Genomic DNA, 26509 nt, shown 5'->3' with positions numbered 1-26509 from the left:
ACAGGTAACAACTGGTTTCCTTCTCCACCTGGAACGTATTCACAAAGACAGGTAACAACTGGTTTCCTTCTCCACCTGGAACGACAGGTAACAACTACAAAGTATTCACAAAGACAGGTAACAACTGGTTTCCTTCTCCACCTGGAACGTATTCACAAAGACAGGTAACAACTGGTTTCCTTCTCCACCTGGAACGTATTCACAAAGACAGGTAACAACTGGTCTCCTTCTCCACCTGGAACGTATTCACAAAGACAGGTAACAACTGGTCTCCTTCTCCACCTGGAACGTATTCACAAAGACAGGTAACAACTGGTTTCCTTCTCCACAAAGACAGACAGTAACAACTGGTCTCCTTCTCCACCTGGAACGTATTCACAAAGACAGGTAACAACTGGTTTCCTTCTCCACCTGGAACATATTCACAAAGACAGGTAACAACTGGTTTCCTTCTCCACCTGGAACGTATTCACAAAGACAGGTAACAACTGGTTTCGAGAACATCAAGAATGTAACCATTTGTGATCTATTTCATGTTATTTGATTGTTTGATGAACATGATGATGAAATGAAATCATCTGTCTCTCGATGATCAAATGTGTCAATGTTTTGATTTGATCCGTCTCTGACATATAAATAATAATTACCTCCAGGTCCTTGCCGTGCATGATGGCCTGGCCCACCTTGAGGAAGGTGGAGCGGGATCGCACCTCGGACATGATGAAGAGGTGGATGCCGATGGCGTGGGCACACAGGTGGAGGAGGGCCTTAGCCGGGCCCAGCCAGCGGAGGGTGTCCCATTCCAAGTTAGAAGAACCAAGACCTCCAGGACTAGATCCAGAACCTAGGGACCCTTCTGCACCTCCAACCCCAGCCTCGCCCCACCTATTCCCCCCATAATTTCCTCCACTGCCATCTCTCCCCTGGAGCAGGGGCAGCCACTCTAAGGCTTCAAATAGTACTGAATACAGGAGCCCCAGTAAAACTGAAGCATATAGCCTCACATGGAGAACACTGTAGAGTAGTAGCAGGACCTCCATACACAGAGAGAAGGTGCCCACTGGGGAGATGCAGGGAGCCCGAGTAGGGCCCACTCCGCCTGGGGTGCGAGGGAATGTCCGGTTGATATCCCTGGTTCTCTCCAGGTAGACAAAGCCTCCTGTCTGGATCTGAGGAGCCAGAGTGATGGCGAATGTGGTCACAATGAGGAGCAGCGAGGCCTGGTTGTACAGGTGAGCATAGGGCCTTGTCAATGTAAAGAGGAAGAGGATGAGCAGGAAAAGGAGGAAGGAGGCGGTCGGGGCGAGGAAGGTCGCCGGGTCACAGCGGTCATGGTTGACCCCGAAATACACGCCCCAAAGGAGCGAGGCAGAGGCCATGTATGACAGAACATAGCGGAAGCGGCGTTGAGTCTGCGGGAAGCACCTCTCGCGGCATGCCTCTTCGAGTATGGGGGAATCAAACTTGGGGTCCCACCACTGGGCAGCAGACCTCTCAAACAACTGGGGCAGAGTCTTCTGCTGGCTGTGTAACTTATTCATAACAGCCCTCCGAACTCCCGACTCCCCTGAACTACAGCTGGACGAGATGCTGTATTTGGTGCAGGGTTTGGAGGGATCTCCTTTGGCGGTAGTGGTAGACCCATCTACTCCACTCCCTCCTCCTCTGGTATTGCTGTCCCTTGTCGTTGGGGTTGGGGGTGAGTCATGATATTGTCGATGCTGTGGCGACGGCGCGTGCTGTGTGTGCTTAGTGTTGTCGATAATCCGCACAGTCACTGCGCCGTCACTGCTTGAGGCGCAGCTAACCTCCGTGGCATGTGGGAGAAGCTGCTGCTGCCGGTGTTGCAGCGGCTGCAAGGCCATTATGATGGCTGGAGTGACGTGAAGGGGGAAATACTAATATCTGATCAATGATGGCGGACGGTGCGCGGGCAATGAGGTAACAGTACTAAGTGAAACATCTGGCAGAGGAAGACTAGACAGGAGAGTGAGCAAAAAAGAGAGGCAAGAAAGGTGATGGTTGTAATCACGACTTGATATATCGTGTGTACAGAAAATACGTATTTCTACTAGGCTACGCACGAATGTAGCCAACTAGGCCTACTCACTCATATAAAAAGGACCGTTCCAGGCTCTTGGGTAGTTCATTATCCCGACCTCTGTATTACGTCAGCACTCACATTCCATTAATTCGTCCCTTGCCTTTGGAAGCCCTCGCTGTCCACTTTGTACTCGTGTGCTGCTCTGCTCGCTTTCATCTGGCAGTTGAAATAATTGAAAGTCCTTTCGTCTTTCCTCTCCCCTTCTTTATACATCCTTCCCCGATATTACGTTTTTTTTATCACATTACGATTTTTATCAGGTTTAAAAAGCCAATCTGGGATCAGTTGTTCAAATATTCACTTTTTATTCCACACCACGCGCAGTGTTTTGACAGCCGCCAGTGACAGCTCGAGCCTCGCTCTCAAGAAGTCCTCACGTGTCTTCTTCACTGATGATCAAAATAATGTCCCCATGTTATTGTTACATGTTAATACACACACAATCCAAAAAGAGAACATTATTTAAATAATGTTTCCAAGTCCAAAACGACCCATATTGTGTGTGTCTTGTTTAGGAGTTGTAGGCTATACACAGTAGATTGTTGTCCCACTCATTCCAATAACAAGCTACACATGGCTAGAACATTGCGACAAAGTTACAGCTTCTGTCCCTTCTTATCTTATCGGAGCACCCGCTCCAAAACAAGTCACTTTAAAGTTCCTTTCCCTTGGAAAAAAAAACAAGCGTTTATCCTCTTTCCGTTTTAGTTATGAGTCAACGGTTGAAAATAATAGGCTAACATTCATAGCATAAACTCGTATAGCATGTCCTCCTTTCCCTTTCTGACTATTTCAAAGCCCTAGTGTGGGTGAATACTTTCGTGTTATACTAGCCAAGCTGAAGAGTTAGGCTTTGGCTGTCGGGTCGGGTAGGTGGGTGGGTCGGTTGGTTCACGACCACCCAAAACCAGCAGCCAGGCAGGCAGCGTCCGTTTAGCGGTCTAGCTGTCCCCCCATACCCAGTCTATAGTTCTTCCACAGCCGGGCCTATTCCCAAGCTCCAGCCCCGTCTTTTCCTGACCTCCCTCTACGGATCTCTACATCGGTAATATCCCCACTTCCAAGACGACAGGGACTGTACAGATACAGTAATTATGAGATCTTGAAAAGCGATTTTAAATCGAGAGATAAGTACCCAAAATATGACAGCTGAGCTGATATAAGCCAACTCCTTTTACTAGGCTGGAGTCTTGAACAAACTTGTTGGTAAGAGTTGGCAAAACAGAAAGCTATGAGAAACACCCACCCTTGTATGAATAGTCTATTAAATATATAGACTGAAATACAAAACTGTCAAGTTATGTCTACTAAATATTCCTATCGAATATTCACATTTCCCATAGGATAGGCCTATCCAATGAACAGGACAGGCTTTTAAAAACAAAAACTGCAGTTTAAAATTGAAGCAAAAACGTATCCAGAAACGTCACTACTGTGCTCCCTTCTGTATCCAAAGCCTAGAAACTTTTTCCCAGGCCGTGGTTCCTTCGTCATAGGCTACAGAAGTAGCCAGGACTGTAAACGCGTGGAGTAGAGAATAACTATGGAGTGCATGGAGAGATTCTGTGAATTTCCTCCTCTTTGCTTTCCCCAAAGGAATACCGAATTCCCATGAGGAAGAAACAATATATCATTGATCCTGCTTCCCTTTAATCAATTACCAACGAATAAGACATAGTTCGCGAAATGTGCTGGCTGTCTGTTCCATAAATTCCTCAAGTCTGGATAGCTCGAGATTATATGCTGCCTGCATGCATGTGCCCAGAAGAAGCATAGCAGGAGAGAGTCCACTCCTTGTTGCGTTCGCGTCCTCTTCCGTTCGAAAGGTTCGGTGACGGTTAAGGTTACCTCCCTATTGCCCGGGTCCGGGTAGGCTAATAAAAACACGTTTTTATGTGTTTTCCCGATTTATCCAGGGGAAGACAAGGCAGCTCCCGTCACTCCCACCATCTTCCTGTACCCAGACGGAAATTCTCCGCCAGCTCAGGCGGCGGTGCGGTGGAGAAGGGTGGGTGTCCAAAGCGGAGCGACTCGGTGGTATGAGCATCGAGCTTCAGTAGCTCCAGTCTGAAAATACAGCAGAGGGGGGTATGGTGGCTGATGATGGGAGCGCGCACGCAGAAATGTATTGTGTGGCTATGGACGAGCACGTATTGAATGAGAGTGAGAGTATAACTATTTCAGATTGTAAAACATTTAAATAGGTAGACTAGAAGTCCAAAGTATTAGGCCTATCTTACGCATTTTACGCATAGGCCGTTTTCTTTCCAAATGACATCACCCACCACATGACACAAACAGACCAACACGTTAGGTGTACAGATACCAATATATTTCAGTGTTTTTACATTACATTCATGTTCATTGTTACACAGCTGTTACACATAGACCTATGCCCACGCTAACAGGGTTGTGCCCATAATTCCAACAGTCAGTGATATCATTGATTGAAGGTGCATAAAAAAGGCCTACCCTAATCTAGTAGATAAGGTATGCACACCTATAATTGCCCTGAAGAGAACACTGATCTAGTTTCTATATTCACAGACAGATCTTTGTGTGACACGTCTACTTTGAAGGAAGAATAATATCTACTCTTTGAGTCCAATAAAAATGGCTAGCCTCTTCCGCTAGATGAAAGTTGCCAAACACATGCACACACACACACACACACACACACACGCACACACACACGCACGCACGCACGCACGCACGCACACACACACACACACACACACACACACACACACACACGCACGCACGCACGCACGCACACACACACATACATACACACACACACACACACACACACAGTTACGCGCAGCTAACCTTTTGGGGACATACAATTCAGTCCCATTCAAAATCATATTTTCCTTAACCCCTAACCGTAACCCCAACCTTAACCCAAAAACCTAACCTTAATCCTAAACCTAACCCAAACCTTAAAACTAACCCTAGCTCCGAACCCTAAACATATTTCTAACCCTACCACTAATTCTAACCTCAACCCTAAACCGCCTAGAAATAGCATTTGACCTTGTGGGGACCAACAAAATCAAATTAAACTTAATTTGTCACATGCGTCGGATACAACAAGTGTAGACCTTACCGTGAAATGCTGACTTACAAGCCCTTAACCAACAGTGCAGTTCAAGAAGAGTTAAGAAAATATTTACCAAATTAACTAAAGTAAAAAGTAATAAAAGTAACACAATAACGAGGCTATATACAGGGGGTACCGAGTCAGTGTGCGGGGGTACATGTTAGAGGTCATTTGTACGTATAGGTAGGGGTGAAGTGACTATGCATAGATAATAAACAGCGAGTAGCAGCAGTGCACAGAACAAATAAAGGACGGGGGGTTCAATGTAATAGTCCAGTGGCCATTTGATTAATTGTTCAGCAATCTAATGGCTTGGCGGTAGAAGCTGTTAAGGAGCCTAGACTTGGCGCTTCGGTACCACTTGTCGTGCGGTAGCAGAGAAAGCAGTCTATGACCGAAGTGACTGGAGTCTCTGACAATTTGATGAGCTTTCCTCTGACACCACCTATTATATAGGTCCTGGATGGCAGGAAGCTTGGCCCCAGTGATGTACTGGGCCATACGCACTACACTCTGAAAGCACCTTACGGTCAGATGCAGAGCATTTGCCATACCAGGCGGTGATGCAACCGGTCAAGATGCTCTCGGTGGTGCAGCTGTAGAACTTTTTGAGGATATGGGGACTCATGCCAAATCTTTACAGTCTGTTGAGGGGGAAAAGGTTTTGTTGTGCCCTCTACACGACTGTCTTGGTGTGTTTGGACATGATAGTTCGTTGGTGTTGTGGACACCAAGGAACTTGAAACTCTCGACCCGCTCCACTACAGCCCCATTGATGTTAATGGGGGCCTGTTCAGCCCGCCTTTTCCTGTAGTCCACGATCATGTCCCCAGTTGGTCAAGTTTTTGTTTGTTTACTATTCTTGTAGGGACTTCTGGTCCCCTCATGTATAGTTAAACACGTCCACACGCACACACACTCCTACACATTCTCTCCCTATTGTACCCCTGTTTATATAGCATAACCTGGAGTAGCTTAGACTGCATGTTTGTAGACGGTGAAATCTGAGCTAGCGACAGTAATGTACATGTAGCCATGGATAGTAAGTAACCTCTGACAGAGAATAATTAGGAGACCCGAGTTACAACCCCAGGTCGTTGCACATACACATGACAGTGTGTACTCACTAGGAATGTAATATTGGTGGGTTATAATGCTGACAATGACCAGAGGAGGTGATGAATGGGCATAGCTCACTCACTCCCCACACCCCACACACACACACACACACACACACACACACACAACAATTTCCTGCAGGATGGCCAATTTATTCACACAATCTATAATCCTTATAATATAGCTTGGTTCCTCAATGACTGAGGGAGAGTCTTGGTCTGTACTCAGATGGACTTATTTTTAGACTAGATAGACTCAAATTGGCACAAATTGGACTGATGGACTCAAATTGACTTCGTATTAGACTAAATTGACTTCTTATTTACTAAAAACAGATATTTGGTAACTCAATTTATTGGGGATAGAGGAGAACTTATTTTGAGTTCTCAAGCTTCTCACAACAGTTAGTGATAGTTTGTCGCAAATAGGCCTATCAATGTTTTTTTATACCACTTTTATTTTTTAACTGTTCAAAAGAGTGGTTAGAGTCGCCATGGTGATGGATTTCTGTCCTTTCGTTTTCACGCTGACTGACAGAATAAGGTGAGGTATTGGAGATCTATTAGTTTATACACATCTCATTTTATGTGACCAAATGTCCTCTCAGAACTTCACTTCACTATCCATCTTTACCTGTTATATGTCCCAAATGGCAATCTATTCCGTATATAGTGCACTAGGTTTGATCAGGCCAGGGCTTTAGGGAATAGGGAATAGGGTGCGATAAACCCTGGTAATCATTTCCATTGACTGCCATTGAGTTCAGGCACCACCTGGTGGAATTCTGGTGCCACTGCAATGTTTTTATGAGATAGATGACTATGGCCGAAATTACACCACATTTGTTTTTGCTTTTAACCCTTCCCTTATGTCCTGGTTCAATTTGAATTAGAAATCACTCAAATACTATTTTACGTCATTTTTCCATCATGACCCTTCATCTACTTTCCTAAGGTTGTGTCTCAAACGTGTAAAACACGTAACAACAACAACAAAAATTTGACCCGGTACCGGAATAGTGACATCCATGATGTTCTTGGTTCAATTTGACCAGCAATTTTACCTTGACCTTGGGTCTATATAACTTTTTAACAGGTTGTCCTAGAAACAAGCTGAGATGGAGCAACACTGATCTTAAGTCAATTTGAAGTACATTTGACCTTTGACCTTGACCTTTGTACTAGAGACAAGTGGTATTCTGTGCATTAAAGATCTATCCATGACGATCATAAAGGATCTAGGTATGATTTCCTTGTGATGTCCAGAGGCCGTGAGATAATGATCGGAAGTTTGGCAAAAAATTAGCTAAGAATTTCATAAATGTCCTAATTCCATTTATTCACGACTTTGGTACAGTAATCAAACATTTGGCTCCCCATTTTGAACAGTTGATCCATCAACTCACATGAAACATTCTCAGCTACTGGAGAAAAACAATTTGTAAGGCTAAAAACATGTATTATGTGTAAAGTTAAAATCCTATTGATGATCTAGATGACTTTTTATTTATTTATGATTTAGATGACTTTTATTGTAATGGTGTAGGTTGAACCAAACATAAGGATTAAATACCTAATATTATGTACATCTGGTCCCTGTGTCTCAGACAGATGTGGAACCTTGCAGTGATGGGTGTGTGTGTGTGTGTGTGTGTGTGTGTGTGTGTGTGTGTGTGTGTGTGTGTGTGTGTGTGTGTGTGTGTGTGTGTGTTAAAATGGTTTAAAACTACTCTGTGTGTTTGGCCTGGCTAACACTCCTTCTTCACAAAGTAAGAAGCATATCAATTTTACATTATTGCTGGGGACAGGACGTTCCCTCCAGAATGTAGGCCCTACCCTTATTGGATCAAACATATATTGGGTCTATTTTTTGTCTTTCGTTCTCCCTCCCTTTTCTCTCTAAAGAATTGACACAAGAATCTGGGTCGTCAAAGGGATCTGAAGCTACAAGGATAAAATACAGCTTTAATGTGACTTTGACATGCAGTATATTGAGGCAAAGCCATAACAACAGGAAGAGAAGGCTACGGCCCATTTCACTGGCATCAATGTACAAATGCGTTCTTACACAGCAATGACATACCTCACTGACAACGAAGATAAGCTGTTGTTTAGAAATGACAATAAAGACAATAAAATACAATACAATACCATAGAAGAATGCTGTAACTGACTGCTGGTAGGGAGCACAGAAATCCAGACCCTTTTGAAATGACAATAAAGACAATAGAATAGAATATTATGCTGTAACTGATCGCTGGTATTTTTCCCTCTTGTCTACGGATGAAGAAGAAGAGAAAAACTTGAATAAATAAAATAAACAAACTGGCAAACAAACAGAAATAAAACAAACTCTTGTTTATATTTCCCTGTTCTCGTTCGGAGTTAAATAATAACACTTAGGAAGATAAGAGTCTCTGATTTAAATAGTTAAAAAACTTGTTTCCGTTTTTTTTCTCGTTGGATTACTTCTAATGGGCCTGCAAGGTTCCCATTTGCTTCATGTGGCTTCAATCCCCCTTCTTCCCCAGCTGTACATATTTCCTATCCTCCACCCCATCCCTCTCTCCTCTCTTCCCCGTGTCCAGTCACCCCAGTACAGCCTCTGGCTTCAGCCTCCCTCCTTTTTGTCTTCCTTCCTTTGCTCCCCGTCCTCTTCTCTCCATTCATCCCTCTCTTCATCTCTCCTCCTCAATCCTTTCGCCAGCGGTTCTTGGGTTTTGCCTCAGGAAGTGGTGGTGGAGGGGCTGGGGTGGCCTTGGCTGGGGGTGGACTGTCTTTCCTTCCCAGGCTAATCAGTAGGGCAGGGAGCTCCACAGTGATAGCTTTCTCTATCTTGTCAATCAGACAGCCTGACGACCAGGAACAGAGGGAGGACAGCTGCTTAAAGCCTGATGGAGGGTTGATGCCAAAGAAGTCCTGGTAGGCCTCTTTGTCTGGCAGGTCGAACTTGCTCACCTGTAGTAATGGAGAACACACAAGTTCTATACATGATATACACACGTTATATACATGTTAGTTATACACACATTATATACACACACACACATTATAGACATGTTATATGCACATTACTCACACACATTATATACACATTGTGCACATTACATACACATTATGCACACACCAATGCACACCTTAAACACACGTTATATACATATTCCATACACTCATTACACACACAATCCATGACACCTACACCCCCTCCCTACACACACTCTCTCACTTACATTGGTCTTGGCCAGGATGGACTTGAAGATGTAGAACTTGTCAGGGTCTGAGACGATGTCCCTGAACACCTCGTCGGGGTCGCTGAACCAGCCCAGCTTCTCGTGGTATGTATGGAGGTAGCGATCTACCAGCAGGGCGTGGATCCTGACCCGGATGGCGTGCTGGCGGATGAAGGCTATCTTGTTCTCCAGCTGGTTCTCAATTACCTGAAGATAGAAGAACAAGGAGATTATTGTCAACTGCAGAGGTGAATAAAGATGGCGTCCCCTATGCACTTATCACAAGTGCCTCGTTCCTCTAAGTTCGCCGAATTGTACATCACTCTCCATGACTCTTTTGTTTGCATGGTCATTAGCACAGTATACATGATTCCAATTTTAGCTTGAAGATGCCGGGACTTTGAAAAAAAAAAAAAAGTAGATTGTGCTGATTTGCTGGCACATAGAACCATATACGCGTCATAGTTTCAAAACTCAGTGGATTGTGCTAAACAATGACATCACATCTGAATTCTGACATCTTTATGCACGTTCGCCATTGTCACAGATTTTAGGTGCTTTTCTCAAGTGCACAACTGCAGGAGATGGTAGCTTCTCGAGCAGCAAGGTCTCCTCCCGTATGAAAAGCCATGGGCTGATGTGTGCGTGTAATCTGTTTGTGTGTATTCTGTAATGTCTGTAGGTGGTTGAGCTTCACCTGGTTGAGGTCTTCGAGCAGTGAGATCTCCTCCCGTATGAAGAGCTCTCGGCTGGTGTCGGCTGCGTATTCTGTGGGCCAGAAGGAGCTGACGTAGACCCGGGGAGGCTCTGTGGCGTTGATGAGAGGAGCCATGGACCAAAACAGGGCGCCGTAGACACGCATCAGGTCCTGGGAGGACAGGCTGTCTGCCTTGTTCAGGATGATGCGGATCTGGGACTCTCGGCCCTAGAATGAAGGAATTCATGGATGGATCAATGCATGAATGAAGAAAACAGAGTTTAGAAAGGTTATTAAAGTGTTATTAAAGTGCTAGACCAAGACTGAATGTATATTGGGCAATCTAAGGCACTTTGCTTTGCACCATAGAAATATAATTACTAGAATGAGAAAGGAATCTACTCTTTTGTAATTTCAGTTGAGTTGACTTTTGATAAAGCAAAAATGTAATGCTGAACCTACTACTTTTGCTTCCTGCTTTACTCCTATTGGTACACTCAATATGGCTGCTGGTCCACCCAACACTTCCATTCTAGTAATTCAATTTCTATGCTTTACACTTCTTTACCTTCATCTGTTTGAACAGTGTCGCCAGCTCCCCGCCCACGTCCAACTTGGTGGGGTCAAACATCAGGAAGATGAGGTCAGCACGGTCAATGAACCACTGACACACCTCGCTATAGGGGTAGCCTGGATGGGGAAGGACGACCAATCAGAGGCTGTTTTACTCAAAGGTGTGGTAGTATATAGTGAGATAAGTCTTTTCATCATTCCATTTTCGTGAATTTGTAGGTGTGTGTGTTGCATGCAGTGTGTTACCATTCGGTGTGCATGAGTGTGACTGTTAATGAATCTCTTTCTGTTCTCCCACCTCTCTCATGCTGCTTGTGATTGTCACTTCACAGCATGTAACAAATATCTAAAGAGTGTACATGATCTAATACACATGGCTGTATATGAGAGGTTAGTGTGTGTGTGTGTTCTCCTCCCCACCTCTCTCCTGCTGCTTGCGGTTCTCAATAATCCCAGGCGTGTCCACCAGGGTGACTCTCTCCAGCAGTTTATGGGGCATCTCAATCCCCACCAGCCTCTCCAGGAACCCCTGGCCAAACTTCTCCAGAGGGGAGAAGGACCTGGAGCTGTCGGCTGCCATCACGATGCCCTCCACCGAGCGGAACTTGTCACCGTGCATCACCACTGTGTACTCAGATGTAGTGGGCTCAGCACCTGGGAGAGAGGGAGGGAGGAAGAGGGGGAGAGGTGGGAGGAAGAGAGGAAGAGGAGGGAGATAAGGAGGAAGAGAGGGTGGATAGAATGTGTAAGAGAGAGATTAATATGAGCAGCTATCCAAATAGTTTACTCAGAAAAGGAAGCAGTTGCATTGAGGGATGTTTGTATTCCGGAGAGAAGTGGACTGGGAAGGGTGCAACAGATGACAGATCAGTAGTAGACAGACAAGATGTGGAATAGAGTGAATGATAAAGTGGAAAACCTTGTCTGCGGTGTAGACTGGTAAGGGGTGTAGACTGGTAAGGGGTGTAGACTGGTAAGGGGTGTAGACTGGTAAGGGGTGCAGACTGGTAAGGGGTGTAGACTGGTAAGGGGTGTAGACTGGTAAGGGGTGTAGACTGGTAAGGGGTGCAGACTGGTAAGGGGTGCAGACTGGTAAGGGGTGCAGACTGGTGTAGACTGGGTGTAGACTGGTGTGCAGACTGGTAAGGGGTGCAGACTGGTAAGGGGTGCAGACTGGTAAGGGGTGTAGACTGGTAAGGGGTGCAGACTGGTAAGGGGTGCAGACTGGTAAGGGGTGTAGACTGGTAAGGGGTGTAGACTGGTAAGGGGTGTAGACTGGTAAGGGGTGTAGACTGGTAAGGGGTGTAGACTGGTAAGGGGTGTAGACTGGTAAGGGGTGTAGACTGGTAAGGGGTATAGACTGGTAAGGGGTGTAGACTGGTAAGGGGTATAGACTGGTAAGGGTAAGGGGTAGACTGGTAAGGGTAAGGGATATAGACTGGTAAGGGGTGGTAAGGGGTGTAGACTGGTATGGTAGACTGGTAAGGGGTATAGACTGGTAAGGGGTGTAGACTGGTAAGGGGTATAGACTGGTAAGGGGTATAGACTGGTAAGGGGTGTAGACTGGTATAGACTGGTAAGGGTAAGGGGTATAGACTGGTAGACTGGTAAGGGGTATAGACTGGTAAGGGGTATAGACTGGTAAGGGGTGTAGACTGGTAAGGGGTATAGACTGGTAAGGGGTATAGACTGGTAAGGGGTGTAGACTGGTAAGGGGTGTAGACTGGTATAGACTGGTAAGGGGTATAGACTGGTAAGGGGTATAGACTGGTAAGGGGTGTAGACTGGTAAGGGGTGTAGACTGGTAAGGGGTATAGACTGGTAAGGGGTGCCATGAGGGCTTTAGAAATACATTTGATTGATTGACTGATTATCAGAGTAGAGTGTTGGTCAGGAGTTAGTCTGGTGAAACTCCAGGCCCAAGCTATGTGACAGATGCTCTTACCTGTGTAAAGTTGTTGTGGGGTACCGTACACGCCCAGCAGGTAGTTGATCATGGAGGATTTGCCTACAGACCAGGGTCCCAGGAACAGTACCATGGGCTTGGAGGTGATCTCTCCATCTAGAGAGAGAGAGATAGTGAGAGAGAGAAAGCGAGAGAGAGAGAGAGAGCGAGAGAGAGAAAGCGAGAGAGAGAGAGAAGGGGGGTCACTTTGTAGATTTTGTCAATGGTACACTTTGTCCCACAAGGGGGCGTTCATTGCATACATCATGGTACTATGGATTGAGCCCTCAAGCTCTAACAAGCCTGGGTTAAGTGAGGCCTGGTCACCCACACAAAGCTGTATATATATGCTGAGGCATACAAAGTCACTTTCTGGAAAGCTCCTGTGTACACTCGATTACTGGCAGGTGTATATGCAGTTAATTAGTTTATTTATGTTTCATCGATTTTCCAGTTTCTTCAGGCAAAGGCACCCTGAGAATTTAGACTAAGCTGGCACACAACTGGGTATAGTATTGCCCCTTTGCCTTGGGAAACCCCATTGACAATGACAATGTCTACAAGGACTGTTGGTAACTAGACTTATGCTTGTCTGTTTTTTCGGGGGAAATATAGCATTTTGTTGTTCTTTGTGTAACAGGTTGGTAATGAACCGAAGGTTAATAGCTAATGGCTAAAGGCTAATATGCTAATACTAATAAACAAATCTGAGCAATGCTAACCAGGCTAAAGGATAATACGCTAAGACAACAGGTCAGTATAAAACCGATTAAAAATGCTAATAGCTAATGGCTCAAGGCTAATGCTAAGTGGTTGGACAGGCTACCTGTGACCTCGTGAGCTCTGAGCTCGTTGTACTTGTAGGCCGTCTCCATGGGCTTGATGGCTGAGTGGTAGATGTGCTGCAGCTTCTTCATAGCAGCTGGAGAGGAGAGAGGGATGAGGAGAGGAGAGAGGAAGAGAAGAAAGAGGGATGAGAGGATTGAGGGGGAGAGGAGAGGATGAGGGGGAGAGAGGAGAAGAGGACAGAGGGAGATAGAAGAGGGATGAAGAGAAGATGATAGAGGTGGAGAGAGGCAGAAGTAGCAGATGAAGAGAGCAGGGTGGGAGAGAAGAGAGGAGACAATACATTTTGCATGGTCATGGTAGTCATTGTATTGTAATGGATGCACCATGAATGAACTAACCTGACTCAATGTCATGGTAGTCATGGTAATATAATGGAAGGCACCATGAATTAACTAACCTGACTCATGGTCATGGTAATATAATGGAAGGCACCATGAATGAACTAACCTGACTCATGGTCATGGTAGTCATGGTAATATAATGGAAGGCACACACACGCACACACACAGCCACGCACACACACTCACACACACATTACCATCCATTCCACACCTTGAAACAATTTCCACAGTAATTTGAGCAGAAAAGGCCCAGTAGATTTCTCAATCCCTCCTGTTCACATATAAACACAGTTTTTCCTGGTCAGCTCATGTGGTCCCCCAAAAAATCAGGGTATTTTTCACAATTAATCTTTTCTAGATTCCTTGCATCCTCTCTTTGCCTGCTTCTCAATACAGAATGGGAGGGGACCTTGGACCTTCTCCTCCAATACGAGTGAGGAGGTGGTGAGATCAAAATGGAAGGAATCGAGGAATGATGTATTGAGAAAAACTCAGGGCCTTACTTGTAACTCTTGTTTGCTCCTTACCAGAGAACTCAGGCGAGGATTCGGCAGAAACCAATCGGAGCATCTCATCGATGTGGGAGCAGTCTCTGAGCTTTGCTGCCTCCTCACCCACTGCCGATTGGAGGAAAAGCCTGTCAGTCTATGAGGTCATCAGACCAAGGTTGAATCCAAACTTGACATATCCATATCCCTGACTCAGGAAGTAGAATTTTCCCTGCATTATCATGATGATGTACATTGAGTATACAAAACATTAGGAACACCTTCCTAATATTAAGTTGCACCCCCCACCCCCCTTTTGCCCTCATCGAGCATGGACTCTATAAGGTGTCGAAAGCGTTCCACAGGGATGCTGGCCCATGTTGACTCCAATGCTTCCCACAGTTTTGTCAAGTTGGCTGGATGTCCTTCGGGTGGTGGACCATTCTTGATACACACAGGAAACTGTTGAGTGTGAAAAACCCAGAAGCGTTGCAGTTCTTGACTCAGTTCTTGACTCAAACCGGTGCGCCTGACACCTACTACCAAACCCCGTTCAAAGGCACTTCAATCTTTTGTTGCACCCATAAACCATCTGAATGGCACACATACACAATCCATGTCTCAATCGTCTCAAGGCTTAAAAGTCCTCCTTTAACCTGTCTCCTCCCATTTGTCTACACAGATTTAAGCGTATTTCAAAAGTGACATAAATGAGGGATCATAGCTTTCACCTGGTCAGTTATGTCATGAAAAGAGCAGGTGTTCTTAATGTTTTGTATACTCAGTGTATGCTTGTAATACGCAGTACAGTGTGCATACATGCTTGTCTGTCATGTAGAATAGGGGAATCCTGTCAGCTCTATTCATTACATTTCTATCTGCAACTTTTCAGGAACAGATTGTCTGTCATCTAGGACTGGGAATCATGTGAGCTCTATTCATTACATTTCAACCTAAACGTTTCTGAACATTCAGAAAGAAATGTAATGTGTAGAACAGATTTAACTGTCTGCCATGTAGAACTGGGAATCATGTGAGCTCTATTCATTACATTTCTATCTGAACATTTCACCTTTGATCTCCCCTGAACATGACACCAATTGACTTCCTGCCATGACAACAGAACACTGACTGACCACAGCATCTGTTGTGTGGCTCTGTAGCCATCCGTCAATGTTGTTATATCAGTGTCCATCTGCCCATCTATCTATCTCTTCCCTTCCTCCCTCTATGTCTGTCCTGTTTATTTCGGGCTCAGCTAGGGGTTATTCCTGATGCCACCTTTAGCCACACATATCAGGTTCTGGGGCATGGCACGGGCCAGGGAAAGAGGAAGGGATGGAGGGAGGAAGGAGAGGAGGGAGGGGAAGTGGTTAGAGAGAGGAGAGAGAGACAATGAGAGAGAGAGATGGAAGTTTAGAGATAATGTAAGAGCCAGACCAGATCCTATGTCTTTTATAGCTGGTGTCAACACTACGGCACCAAATGGCAGAGAATGTCAGTCTCCTGATTACAGTAGCACTCGCTCATCATGGCTTTGAATACACTTGAGTTGACACTGTAAAGTTGACAGTTGGCTCCTAAGAGCCGACTGAAGTGTATTCAAAGCACTGTGAAGAAGAAAGTGGGGAGATATGACAGGATCCTGTAACCCCACCTCTACAGTATGTAACTTAAAAGTGCTCGCCAGAGGTACTTTTAGCCTGAGCAATCACATTTAGTATAGAAAGAATAAATATCGACACATTGATATAAACAAACAAGTTGTTTCCAAATTGTTTGGACAATAACGTTTTTCTCGTTCAAATGATAAATTCTAATAACGCAGTACTCTATACCTTTTACTGGTGCTTCTGCCTTTGCTGGTGTGTCCTCCACTGTCACATCCTCAACAGGCGCCTCCTCAACAACAGTCGCCTCCTCCTCAAAAACATGTACCTCCTCCAAAACAGCTGCCACCTCATCCACCAGCTCCTCCTCCTTCACTGCCTCCACAACCACCTCACCTGCTTCTACAGGTTCTGGAGCGGCTTCCGCAGGTTCCGGAGTGGGTTCCGGAGCAGCTTCCTCTACAACAGGCTCTGGTTCTGGAGCCACCTCCTTGACCACCGCCTCTGGCTCGGGTTCAACCACTTCAGGTTCCACCGCAGGTTCTGGCTCGGATTCAACCAGCTTGGGTTCCACCACAGGTTCAGCCACTAATACTACTTCTTCCTCTACTTCTTCCTCTACTGCCTCCTCTACTGACTCCTCTACTGTCTCCTCTACTGCCTCCTCTACTGCCCCCTCTACTGCCCCCTCTACTGCCTCCTCTACTGTCTCCTCTACTGCCTCCTCTACTGCCTCCTCTACTGCCTCCTCTACTGCCCCCTCTACTGCCTCCTCTACTGCCTCCTCCTCGGCAACCTCCTCAGTCGTTACCTCCTCAACAACAGGTTCCTCTACTGCAGGTTCTTCTATTGTTTCCTCTACTTCCTCTTCAACTACATCCACTTCCTCCTCCATGGCCACAGCTTCCTTCACTGCTTCCTCTTCCTCTACAACCTCTTCTTCCTCAGCTTCATGTTCTGCCTCAACCTCCTCTATAACCTCTTCTTCAGACGAGGCAGCTTCCTCCACTACTTCCTCCTCAGATGAGGCAGCTTCCTCCAGTTCTTCCTCCTCAGATGAGGCAGCTTCCTCCAGTTCTTCCTCCTCAGACGAGGCAGCTTCCTCCACCCTCTCCTCTGATGCTTGGACCTCCTCTGAAGTCTCTGCAGACTCCACAGATTCCTCCTCAGCTACCACCTCCTCAGATGCAGCCTCCTCCTCCTCGCTCGCCAACCTCTCCATGGGGACCTCCTCTGTGGAGGCTAGGGGCTCCTCTTCGCTAGCCAACCTCTCCATGGGGACCTCCTCTGTGGAGGCTAGGGGCTCCTCTTCGCTAGCCAACCTCTCCATGGGGACCTCCTCTGTGGAGGCTAGGGGCTCCTCTTCGGCCGGTGTAGCAAGGCTTCGTGGGGGGTTACAGGACTGACACACGGAGCCTGGGGCCGGGGTGTCGTTGGAGGAGATTTGTCCTCCATGGTCATCTGTGGAGTCACAGGAGAGGTCACAGGAGAGCGGCACGTGGAGATGCAGCTCATCGGGGCTGGAGGCCTTCACCACTAGGTCTGCAGAGACAGAGAGAGAGAGACAGGCGAGTCTGTTCATGATAAAGATGTCAGTATAAAGAGAGTGAAGGGTTTAGGTCTGGTAATCACTGAACGGCCATGTTAGAAAAGACAACAGCGAGCAAGATATAGGGGATTGGCAGGTAGGCTAGTAGTTAGAGTGTTGGACTAGTAACCGAAAGGTTGCAACACCGAGCTGACAAAGTAAAAATCTGTCGTTTTGCCCCTGAACAAGGCAGTTAACCCACTGTTCCTAGGCCGTCATTGAAAATAAGAATGTGTTCTTAACTGACTTGCCTAGTTAAAAATAAATAAAAAATAGGCAGCGAGCTGCCAGATGATATACAGTATTGAGCGTATCCACACATCATCATTTTGCATAAGGAATGGACTCATTCAGCTCAGAGTTTTGCACTGTCTCCATTACTCAAATGATAGCAAAAATATACCCAAATGTTGACCCCAAATGTTGACCCCAAATGTTTGAGATGCCACCAGAGTCCAGCGACTGCGGGATACATGTTTTGGTCATGCCAATATTTGAGGCCTCTAGGACCACATTTTTGAGGCATTCTCACATATGTGTAATACAACTGTTAGCCCCAACCCGGTCACTGACATTTTTGGGTTACTTCCCCTAGACCAGAATGCTACCATGCATCAGGCTCGCCACCTTGTCCTCTTTCACTGGAAGTCTGCAAAGCCGTGCTCCTTCATGCAGTGGGTTAAGGAGGTGGTGTCATCATCTCTGCCTCTGGAGAAGGTTGGGTACACTGTGCTTGGGTCCCGACAAAGTTTGGCTTTACCTGGTCCCCATTAATACAATACCTGGAGAGCCTGTCTTTTACTTAGTGTAACTCGCATAGTTTGGTAAGCAGTCATGTCTGTTCTAGCGGCCATTTGTGCTGATAATAATTTTTATTGAAAATGTTTCCGTTTCTATTACTGTTTGTTCCTGGAGGGAGGGAGGGAGGGAGGGAGGGAGGGAGGGAGGGAGGGAGGGAGGGAGGGAGGGAGGGAGGGAGGGAGGGAGGGAGGGAGGGAGGGAGGGAGAATGAGGGGTTGTATTGTTTTATTGTTATATCTGAAAATCTATAAATAATGTTGTTTTTAAAGAAAGGGGAAAAAAAGCAAAGACAACAGCCTCTCTGTTATTGATCGTGGTTTGATTTCTATAACTTTCTAGAAGTTCCAGTTCAATTAATACAATTGGAGACCTCTAACACTCCTGTATTGATTTGACACACAAGGAGCCACATTAAAGGATGTATAATCATCATGATGATGTGGCAAGTTACAATTTGCTTCTTGAATGTCCGATATTTTGAACTTGATTTTGAACATCAACAGTGGAATAATGAAGAAAATACCCAAATATAGCTTTGTAGTGGATTACTCCTTTAATCTTCTTGTAAAGCACAGACGCATCCAAACATCTTACTGGATCAACTTACATGTACAGACATACAGACATTACGGATAAACCCAATTGCTCTCTTTATCCAAATGACCTTATTCATCACACTGGACACTTTCACAGCCACTCTTTATTTTCCTGCATCAACGCCTGTGTGTCCAGAACAGACTTGGTGTGTGACTGTGTGTCCAGAACAGACTTGGTGTGTGACTGTCTGTCCAGAACAGACTTGGTGTGTGACTGTGTGTCCAGAACAGACTTGGTGTGTGACTGTCTGTCCAGAACAGACTTGGTGTGTGACTGTCTGTCCAGAACAGACTTGGTGTGTGACTGTGTGTCCAGAACAGACTTGGTGTGTGACTGTGTGTCCAGAACAGACTTGGTGTGTGACTGTGTGTCCAGAACAGACTTGGTGTGTGACTGTCTGTCCAGAACAGACTTGGTGTGTGACTGTGTGTCCAGAACAGACTTGGTGTGTGACTGTGTGTCCAGAACAGACTTGGTGTGTGACTGTGTGTCCAGAACAGACTTGGTGTGTGACTGTGTGTCAGACTTGGTGAAGAACAGACTTGGTGTGTGACTGTGTCCAGAACAGACTTGGTGTGTGACTGTCTGTCCAGAACAGACTTGGTGTGTGACTGTGTGTCCAGAACAGACTTGGTGTGTGACTGTGTCCAGAACAGACTTGGTGTGTGACTGTGTGTCCAGAACAGACTTGGTGTGTGACTGTGTGTCCAGAACAGACTTGGTGTGTGGCAGTGTGTAAAGCCAAGAGCAGATTGAATACTCAATAGCCTCTCAGATTGCTACACTCAGATTTCAGCTCCTTGAATGGAGATGCTTAGGCCTGCTTAGACTATTTGAGGGGAGCAGACCTGGGTAAAGACAACCCTGTAGAGACAGACTCTGACAACAAACCCTGTGTCAGGAAGTCATATTATAATGTGTCAAAAGGATGGGAACTCTGTTCCCACACATTCTCTCCCTATTGTACCCCTGTTTATATAGCATAACCTGGAGTAGCTTAGACTGCATGTTTGTAGACGGTGAAATCTGAGCTAGCGACAGTAATGTACATGTAGACATGGATAGTAAGTAACCTCTGACACAGAATAATTAGGAGACCCGAGTTACAACCCCAGGTCGTTGCACATACACATGACAGTGTGTACTCACTAGGAATGTAATATTGGTGGGTTATAATGCTGACAATGACCAGAGGAGGTGATGAATGGGCATAGCTCACTCACTCCCCACACACACACACACACACACACACACACACACACACACACACACACGGTGATGATCGACTGATCATGAGCAGTAAATGGTTTACTTGTGAATCAGAGCCAGAATAGGAAGCCCATAGAGAGCACAGAGAGTCCCATTTTTGTACCATGGACGGTCATGGACAGTCACACGGGTGCTAAGCTTTCCGCCCTGTGACCCGTTTGATCAATGCGTGTGTTGAGTCAGATGTGACTTATCTTGAGTCTGAGGCTCTTAGGTCAAAGGGCTTGTGGTGCATTTTTCACATCCACATTTAACATTGACATTGGGCCGGTAGAAGACGCGAGCGTCATTATTCCTGTCTGGGTTGAGGATAGATCAAATCAATCATGTGCGTTGGTATGTGTATACATTAGCATACACAGTCACAAACCCCTATGCCACCATAGGTTAGCCTATAGCTTAGCGATTAGTCAGTAGCTGCTAGCATTGGTCAACAAGATGTGCCACCTCTTCTCAGAAGAATAGAGAATCACACAGCACAGCTGAGAATCACACCTAAACACCTGAGTCATCATCACCATACAACCAGGTTAGCCTTTAGCTTAGCAATTAGCCGCTTGATGATAGCAATGGGCAATGTGCCATGTTAGCCGTGTGCTAGCAATTAGCCTGTTGGCGCTAGCTGTGAGCAATGCAGCTCTTCTCAGCCAACTCTTGTCAGCCATTGAAGGTGAGAATCACACTGCAGCTGTCCATGCCATGGATACAACCTGATCCATGCTGCTGCCTTGAAACATGAACCTGCAGACGTACACACAGAGGCCATACACCACCATAATTTGTCTCCCACTGTGCCCCACTACACATCCCACTACAGACCGTCCTAACAGTATTTAGCCAGTTGGGGACATGTGTGTCGATGTATGTTTCTTTGTGGTCCTTTGGGTCCATGGCATCCCCACTTAACTGTTTAGGTAGTTTATGTAACATGGAAGGAGGGTGCCTCGGTATGTTTTGCCATGGCAACTGTAAATAAAGATATTTCGGAGCTCTATAGCTTCAAGCCTGGGTCTTCTAAAGGCCACAAGTCTGTATTAGCCCTGTGAGCTAAAGCCTAGGCATTAGCTAGGGGAGCTAACAAGAGTCTTCGGGTTCCAGGCATGGTTTTGTAACCTGACTGATATAGAGTCTTATAGGCCTTTTAGCTGAAGAAATGACCCCTCCGTTACAGTTTCCTGTTGACCTGAACTCATCTAGCTGCTGAAAGCAGACAGAGGATACCGTCCGTATTCTGAAGTAATGTTTTTTCAGTCCTTCTACTCGTGTAAGTATTCGCAGCATGTGTTATCCTCGGACGTCCAGGCTTTGCTCACGTGGCCTGTGACAAAGGCTAGGTATTCGTTACAAACCATCAGCACCTCATCCTCGGCGTCAGTCAGATAGCATTACTTCAAAAACGGGGATGTAAAAAGCCACCGTCTGTGTACCAAATGGCACCCTATTCCCTACATATGTGCCCTGGTCAAAAGTAGTGCACTAAATAGGGAATAGGATGCTCCGTCACACTCTGGCAAAGCCTGAAAGCACATGGATTTCCAGGGCTCTGATCACAGATCTCCCCGGACAAGGAGAGGGCATCACTGATCTATCCGATCGGTAAGCAGTTTCCTATTCGGCAAGAGTGTAGCGCAAGTAACATTAAAAAAGCATCTGCTAAGTTACACATTTATTTATGTATGTGTTCCTACAGCATATTTGTCCTGCAGCACCAGTCTGCCACAGACAGGGGGCGGTAATGGGTTATAAAAAGAACCTGAGAGGTGTTTCTCTCTCACCCCTGGCATTCAATATAGCATTTGGCTCGCTGACCCCCGATCACAAACAGTCTCCCACCGACTTAAGTGTACCCTGGGTGTCCCTAATTAAATAAAACCAACAAGATGGGGTGTGTGTGTGTGTGAGAGAGAGAGAGAGAGAGAGAGAGAGAGAGTTAGAGAGAGAATATGTATGTGCTGAAGGTGGGTGGATGGGTACAGGGTGTGTGTGTGTGTGTGTGTGTGTGTGTGTGTGTGTGAGAGAGAGAGAGAGACAGGAACTTGGAAGGCTATGTGATTGGAAATACAGAGGAGCCAAATGAAGTGCTCACTGCCGCCCTGCCGGGTTGGATGGGATCCATGGACATAGTGCGACAGCGCCGTCAGTCGTCTGCACAGTTACATGGACGTGTGTACAGACGGCAAGAATTCTAATGGTGTAACGTTGTCAGGTTACCAGCATGGTAACAGGGTCACTCAGGGTCACTCATTAACAAGTGACAGTTTGTTTGTTTATGTTGACTTCATATATATTGTTGAACTACTTTGCCCTTTAAGGGCCACTATAATCATTTAATGAAGATTCTGTGGTAAGAAATGGAGCTCAGCAATAGCAATAGAAATAGTCGAGACAGTCATGACTTAAACCGACCAAATATCAATCACAATGAGGAAAGGAAATAACAACATTTTGACTTATATCGAAATGTTGATCCCGTTGTCATAAAAATAAAAATGTGTTTGTTGATACAGGCATTCCACAGGATCGTATTTGGTAGTTAGTAGCAGCCAAGTAGCTTATTGAATTAGAGTTAACATAGTTAGGGAAGATGGAGGGAAGGAAAGAAGGATGGAGGTGCGGGAGAATGAAGAGACTCCATATGGGAATGATCGCTGGGGTTTTTCCCCTAAGCTTAGATAATGATCACTATAAAAGTTCAACAGCAGTGAAAGAGAGAGCGAGAGAGAGGGAGGGGGGGGGAGAGAGAGAGAAAGGGGGTTTGTCAAGATTGTTCTTGCAATCAAACAAATACAGCACGAATAGGCTGCTGCATTGAAATGCTGTTATTACACAGTTATGTAACACCGGACAGTGAACCTGGTCCTGGTGGGTCTGCCCTGCCCTGGCAGTGTGAGGACCCAGGCAGAATACATCATAGTGAGGATGGAGTGGGACAGGTGCCTGGGTCCTACTGTTCTCAATCAGGGATATGAATAGATCTACAATGAGTCAGATAGAATGGAAGGCAGGGAGGGATTATTCCACTGCTATATTCCACAGGAGTGACGTTGTCCTTCCCTGACGATTGTCACTGATTGTCCGGCCTTGACGACAGCCTTATTGTACATAGGCACAGCAACGGGCAGAGTTTCCCAAACTGGGTCCTGGGGCACCCCTGGGGGCACGTTGTGGTTTCCCCCAGCACGACACAGCTGATTCAGATAACCAACTCATCATCAAGCTTTGATTATTGGAATCAGCTGTGTAGTGCTGGGGTAAAGAAACAAAACTTGCACCCAATGTGGGCCCCTGGACTGAGTTAGGAAAACCCTGTTCTAGGGGGCTGTAGCTCTGTCACTATCATTATGGATTTCCATCGCGGCATCCATATAGGGACAGCCATTATCAGTGTGTACTGTCCAACAGACAGGCTGCTACTGAACACTGCTGTAGTCTGTCCTATAGCATCCACTTTGTACCAGCGTGTGTGTGGGGGCTTTCCCTGGCACTGGGGGCTTTCCCTACACGTGGACTACTGTCTAGCTACAGCTGCAGTTTATCTAGCTATGTAGACACAAATAGGTTTGCAGAACTAGAGAGAAATGGCTTTTGCATTTAGAATATCAAATGCATGGACTACATTGTACATAGTCTTTGGCAAATCCCACGGAACCCTAATTGCAGACTGTGTGTGTGTGTTTGTGTGTGTGTGTGTGTGTGTGTGTGTGCGTGTGTGCGTGTGTGTGTGTGTGTGTGTGTGTGTGTGTGTATGTAGTAAGGGTGTGCCTATAAGACTCTGTGGTGTTTGTATGGTGACTGGTGACAGCAGCAGATTCACTAAGGCTCCAGCCACCTGACTAACTACAGAGGCCTGGAAGGTGCAGGGATTAAATGACAGCAAGGACAGGCAAGGGTACCCCCCCCCCCACACACACACACTGGTGTCACTGCTCAGCAACACTGACATTTTCACCCACAGCCAACACACCCTTCTGATGTACTAGCATAGGTGTGGCACAGGAGGCTGCTCAGGGGAGGACGGCTCATAACGGAATGGCATGGAACACCTGGAAACCATCTGTTTGATGTATTTGATACCATTCCACTTATTCTGCTCCAGTCATTTTACCAGGAGATGTGTGTGACAGAAGTACTGGACACATACATACTGTATTATATATCAGCATTATATGCACAAGCAGCATTCAACTTCTCACTTATCATTCATTCATTCAGTCATTCATTCATTCAGTGCACACTGACAGAAATGTCATCCTCTGTCTCTTCCTCGTTCTTCCTCCATCCCTAAAGCATACATTACATACAGTTCAGAAAATATTCAGACCCCTTGACTTTTTCCACATTTTGTTAGGTTACAGCCTTGTTCTATAATAGATTAAATATATTTGTTTCTCATCAATTTACACACAATACCTCATAATGACAAAGCAAAACCAGGTTTTTAGACATTTTGCTAAATAATTAAAATAAAAACCGGAAATATCACATTTACATAAGTATTCAGACCTTTTACTCAGTACTTTGTTGAAGCACCTTTGGCAGCGATTACAGCCTTGAGTCTTCTTGGGTATGATGCTACAAGCTTGGAACACCTGTATTTGGGGAATGTCTCCCATTCTCCTCTGCAGATCCTCTCAAGTTCTGTCAGGTTGGATGGGGAGCGTCGCTGCACAGCCATTTTCAGGTTTCTCCAGAGATGTTCGATCGGGTTCAAGTCCGGGCTCTGGCTGGGCCACTCAGGGACATTCAGAGACTTGTCCCGAAGCCACTCCTGCATTGTCTTGGCTGTGTGCTTAGGATCATTGTCCTGTTGGAAGGTGAACCTTCACCCCAGTCTGAGGTCCTGAGTGCTCTGGAGCAGGGTTTCATCAAGGATCCCTTTGTACTTTGCGCAATTCATCTTTGCCTCGATCCTGACTAGTCTCCAGGTCCCTGCCAAAACAAACATCCCCACAGCATGAGGCTGCCACCACCTCCATAGGGATGGTGCCAGGTTTCCTCCAGATGTGACTCTTGGCATTCAGGCCAAAGAGTTCAATCTTGGTTTCATCAGACCAGAGAATTTTGTTTCTCATAGTCTGAGAGTCTTTATGTGCCCTTTGGCAAACTCCAAGCGGGCTGTCATGTGCCTTTTACTGAGGAGCGGCTTCCATCTGGCCACTCAACCATAAAGGCCTGAATGGTGGGGTGCTGCGAAGATGGTTGTCCTTCTGGAAGGTTCTCCCATCTCCGCAGAGGAACTCTGGAGTTCTCTGTCAGAGTGACCATTGGGTTCTTGGTCACCCCCCTGACCAAGACCCTTCTCCCCCGATTGCACAGTTTGGCTGGGTGGCCAGCTCTAGGAAGAGTCTTGTTGGTTCCAAACTTCTTCCATTGAATAAGTACCGTTCCCCAGATCTGTGCCTCGACACAATCTTGTCTCTGAGCTCTACGGACAATTCCGTAAACCTCACGGCTTGGTTTTTGCTCTGACATGCACTGTCAACGGTGGGACCTTATATAGACAGGTGTGTGCCTTTCCAAATCATGTCCAATCAATTGAATTTATCACAGGTGGACTCCAATCAAGTTGTAGAAACATCTCAAGGATGATCAATGGAAACAGGATACACCTGAGCTCAATTTCGAGTCTCAAATCAAATGGTCTGAACACTTATGTAAATAAGGTTTCTCTTTTCTCTTATTTTCTCTTATTTCTCTCTTGTTTCTCGCACAATTTTTTTTTTACCTGTTATTGCTTTGTCGTTATGGGGTATTGTGTGTAGATTGCTGAGGATGTTTTTTAAATGTACTGTATTCCATTTTAGAATTAGGCTGTAATGTATCAAAATGGGGAAGTCAAGGGGTCTGAATACTTTCCGACCTGCGGCCTCTATGACACCGTGTCAGGACAAAGTTGTATTGCTGCATCTCCATGACCCTGTTCTCATGATCAGCCTTTCATACCCTTTCATCACAAACCCTCGTATATGGTCTGCACTGCAGCCATTGCTATTTCCATTCATGCAAAGAATCTGACTTCCATATGTCCCCCTTGCCCTCTTTCTGAGCAGAGGAACATGCCCATCTACAGTAATAAAAACTTCACGGACTAATTTATTTTCTTCTTCTAATCTTAATGTATGTAATCTTACCTGCAGCGACCAGGACAAGCAGGGAGAGCAAGCAGGACACAGAGACCTGTAGAGGCTTCATTTTG

General features: G+C 45.9%; 2 protein-coding genes across 3 annotated transcripts in view; both read right to left on the bottom strand.

Moving 5' to 3' along the window:
- adcy9 (adenylate cyclase 9) overlaps positions 1-4197 on the bottom strand; it is a 65860-nt gene extending 61663 nt beyond the window's left edge. The window contains 2 exon segments of the mRNA XM_064961846.1: positions 648-1977; positions 2111-4197. Coding sequence (XP_064817918.1) covers positions 648-1865 — 1218 coding nt within the window. The 5' untranslated portion in view covers positions 1866-1977; positions 2111-4197.
- A 4073-nt stretch (positions 4198-8270) lies between these two features.
- Positions 8271-26509, bottom strand: wu:fc22b06 (sarcalumenin). 2 transcript variants are annotated; one of them, XM_064961853.1, is made up of 10 exons: positions 26445-26509; positions 16287-17600; positions 14488-14577; positions 13597-13692; positions 12771-12887; positions 11246-11479; positions 10821-10942; positions 10253-10480; positions 9556-9762; positions 8271-9283 (listed from the first exon to the last, which is right to left on the bottom strand). In XM_064961853.1, the coding sequence occupies exons 1-10, from the start codon at positions 26503-26505 to the stop codon at positions 9017-9019; spliced, it is 2736 nt and encodes a 911-aa protein (XP_064817925.1). In that variant the 5' UTR covers positions 26506-26509; the 3' UTR covers positions 8271-9016. The 2 variants fall into 2 exon arrangements, with proteins under 2 accessions (XP_064817925.1, XP_064817928.1); XM_064961856.1 differs by having other exon boundaries at positions 16455-17600.

This window comes from Oncorhynchus masou, chromosome 5, assembly GCF_036934945.1.
Source record: "Oncorhynchus masou masou isolate Uvic2021 chromosome 5, UVic_Omas_1.1, whole genome shotgun sequence".
NCBI classification, from domain to species: domain Eukaryota; kingdom Metazoa; phylum Chordata; class Actinopteri; order Salmoniformes; family Salmonidae; genus Oncorhynchus; species Oncorhynchus masou.
The sequence above is the reverse complement of the archived record's forward strand: the minus strand, read 5'-3'. Positions and strand labels throughout refer to the sequence as shown.